At 37.0% G+C, this 3,053-nt stretch overlaps 1 protein-coding gene across 1 annotated transcript; it reads right to left on the reverse strand.

Annotated features, from left to right (window-relative positions):
* Positions 1–1,805: 1,805 nt before the first annotated feature.
* Positions 1,806–2,642, reverse strand: LOC124157182. The gene has a single exon (XM_046531712.1). The coding sequence runs from the start codon at positions 2,640–2,642 to the stop codon at positions 1,806–1,808; it is 837 nt and encodes a 278-aa protein (XP_046387668.1).
* Between the last annotated feature and the right edge of the window lie 411 nt (positions 2,643–3,053).

The following is a 3,053-nucleotide window of genomic DNA, read 5'->3' on the forward strand; positions in this document are numbered from 1 at the left end:
CAATAAAAATAGTCCCAACTCGTTTCTTGGCATTAATACCTTCAAAAACATCAGTCATATAATTCATTAATGCGTGTTCAGTACTTTTACCACTTAAAAAACCAAACTGATTAACACTAAAGAATTTTACTTTATGGAGATAGCTAAGGAGTCTTTTTTTCATCAACTTCTCAACTATTTTAGATAGTATGGAAAGTAGTGAAATAGGCCTATAATTTTCAATTTTGAGCCGTTCCCCTTTTTTAAATACTGGAATGACTACTGCCTTTTTCAATGGATTAGGAAATTCACCTTTCTCGAAGCTCAAATTGCAGATATGGGCAAAAACAGGTGCTATATTTGTGATTACACTTTTCAATGTGCAGCAGTCTATTTCATCTATCCCCGGAGTTTTTCCTAAAGGAAGGACATTTACGATTGTAGTTATTTCATAAGCTGTCACTGGTTCAACGAAGAAAGAGTTCAACACGTTATTATATGCACTAGGGTTTTTTAAGTGTATGTTATGACGAGTATCGTGGAATAATTGAGCAGAATCAAAAACACTCATAAAATATTTGTTAAATTCAGGTGCTAGAGTAGAGGGATCATTTATTAATTCTCCATCAATATTTAGCTCCAGGTCCTGTTTGACAGCTTTGTCTTCTCCAGTTAATTCATTTAACAACTTCCATTTTTCTTTTATATTTGAATTGAGTACTTGGAACTTGTTAACATAGTACTGATTTAAGGCTATCTTAGTTTCCTTTCGTAATTTATTTCTAAATTTAAGGAAATGTTTCCTCAAACTTTCATTGTTAGGGTGGCATTTAGTCTTAATGAATAGTAGTTCTTTTCTTTTAGCTTTTTTAACAAGTTCCTGGGTCATCCATGGTTTTAATATTGGTGAACGTTTAGCATCAGAATTCACTGAATACCTGGATAAGTTAATGCAACGCTGAAATGTATCAATAAACATGGAGCACGCTGTAGAAGTAACTTCTTCTGCCAATACAGATGCCCAGTTTGTATCCTTAATTAGCCCTTTTAATTTAAACTGATCAATACGTAGGTTGTGATCGTTCTTTTGTTTGTCGGTACCCGAACTTATGATCAGATTTTTACGGCTAATTTATACCGTTGTCAATGAATGGTCAGTTATGGCCATATGCATTACGTTACTTATGCAAGTGTATTTATGCGAATTTACTAGTCTCACAAAAATATGGTCAATACAGGTGGATGACGATTTTGTTATGCGCGTTGGTTCAACAATGAGGCCCGATAGCCCTTACATGCACATAAGATTACTGTAAGATTCTGAATCTCCATTAGAGACAAGAATATTTATGTTTAGGTCTCCAACTACTACTAAGTTACCTTTTACATTTTTCAGAATAGGTTCAATGTCACTTACAAATATTGATACAGGGAAATTAAGATATCTATATAAACTCAAAACATTAATTTCTATAAAGCTAAGTTTTATGTTTAACAATAAACAGTCAGCAGTATTTAAATCAATAGTGCATTCTGAGCATATTTGATTTTCTTCGACAAATACAATTATACCTTTTGAGCGAGCATTATTATTACATTTGACAAATGATTTATACCCGGGAATGGTGTACAGGTTAGCTTCAGAATCATGAATCCACGTTTCTGTTAGAATTATAACATTTGGTACAAAGGTCAGAGTATTCAAATGTAGCAGAAATACGTCAAAGTTGCTCCTCAAACTGCGGATATTTTGCTGAATTATAGTTATATTATCAAGTTCATTGAATGTGGTAATATTTGGTATATTCATTAAGATAGGAGGAAAATTATAGCTTACTGATGTCGTCCATGCATAAAACCAGTTTCGCAGGATGTTTTTCTGCCTTTCTCAGATATATTTTACCCCCACGTATCCACAAGAAGTCGTAATTTTTTGTCTTCTTTGCCTCCCTCGCTGCACTGAAGAGTCTTCTCCGACCGGGGCAAAGTGACTCATTGATGTATATCGGTGAGTCTGTCGGTGGAGTTCCTTCCAGAGTCAAATGTCTGGTGGAGAAGTTCCTCTTGACTCTCCGCTTTAGAAGTATGTCCTCTTTAGTGCGTTGAGAGACAAACTTCACGTGGATTCCTCCTGGTTTGTCATTAGACATAGACTTATACCTATAGCAAAAATCAATGGCTTCGTCTTTTATCTCCACTCCTAGCTCAGCTCCAATTTTACACACGACTTGGGTAAGGTTTTCATGCGCACTAAAGGGGACACCATGTATTTCCACGCTATTTACTAGAGCACGTTGTTCTAAATCATCACAACGGCTTAGAGCGTCGTTCACACGTTTCTTTAGCTGCACATTTTCATTCTGAAGAGCAGAAATTTGCTCGTAGCACCGATCTAACCTTTTCCCCTGCTCTTCAATAATTTTCACACTATCATCTAACCTCTCATATAACTTATTTATGGAATCTCCCAGATTATTTTCTGTGACTTTCAACTCATTTTTCATCTCTTTAATTAATGCGTACACATCTTCTAGAGATGTGCTGCCTTCACAGCGATCACTGGACACCGAATCACGCAGACTTTGCCGGTGAACACTTTGGCACTCACTACACTTCCACGTCTGCCCACTTGCCTTAATGCCCTCGATGTCCTCCTTTGACATGGATTGTTTCAAGCAGTTACCATGGAAACATTTTTTGCACTTGTCACAAGCAAGGTAGATGGTGTTTCGCGTGGTTTTTTTACACACGGAGCAGTTGCTCATAGTAGTGTAGTTCTTCTCACTTGGCAAGGGAAGGAGCAGCAATCACATACAGTAACGCCCGGTTATAACTTTCAGATAACTAGCGTAATTAGGTCACTGGATTATCGCACTCACTCTATATAGCATTTTTGACAGCTTGTAAGTCAATATGGTTGAATGGCTCATTTCCGACAAAACAGCCGACTGACGGACGAGAGCAGTAGGAGCGTCCGCACTCGACGAGAAACAGACAAGAACTGAGTATGATTCACCCCTTTTGACAATGATAAACGTGTCTACTACAGCAACAAACGGGTATAGAATGGTATT

The sequence above is a fragment of the Ischnura elegans genome, chromosome 4 (assembly GCF_921293095.1).
Source record: "Ischnura elegans chromosome 4, ioIscEleg1.1, whole genome shotgun sequence".
In the NCBI taxonomy this organism is placed as follows: Eukaryota; Metazoa; Arthropoda; class Insecta; order Odonata; family Coenagrionidae; genus Ischnura; species Ischnura elegans.

What these genes read in the sequence shown, in the direction of transcription:
- LOC124157182 (XM_046531712.1), bottom strand. Translation starts at nt 2,642, where the DNA reads ATGTCAAAGGAGGACATCGAGGGCATTAAGGCAAGTGGGCAGACGTGG.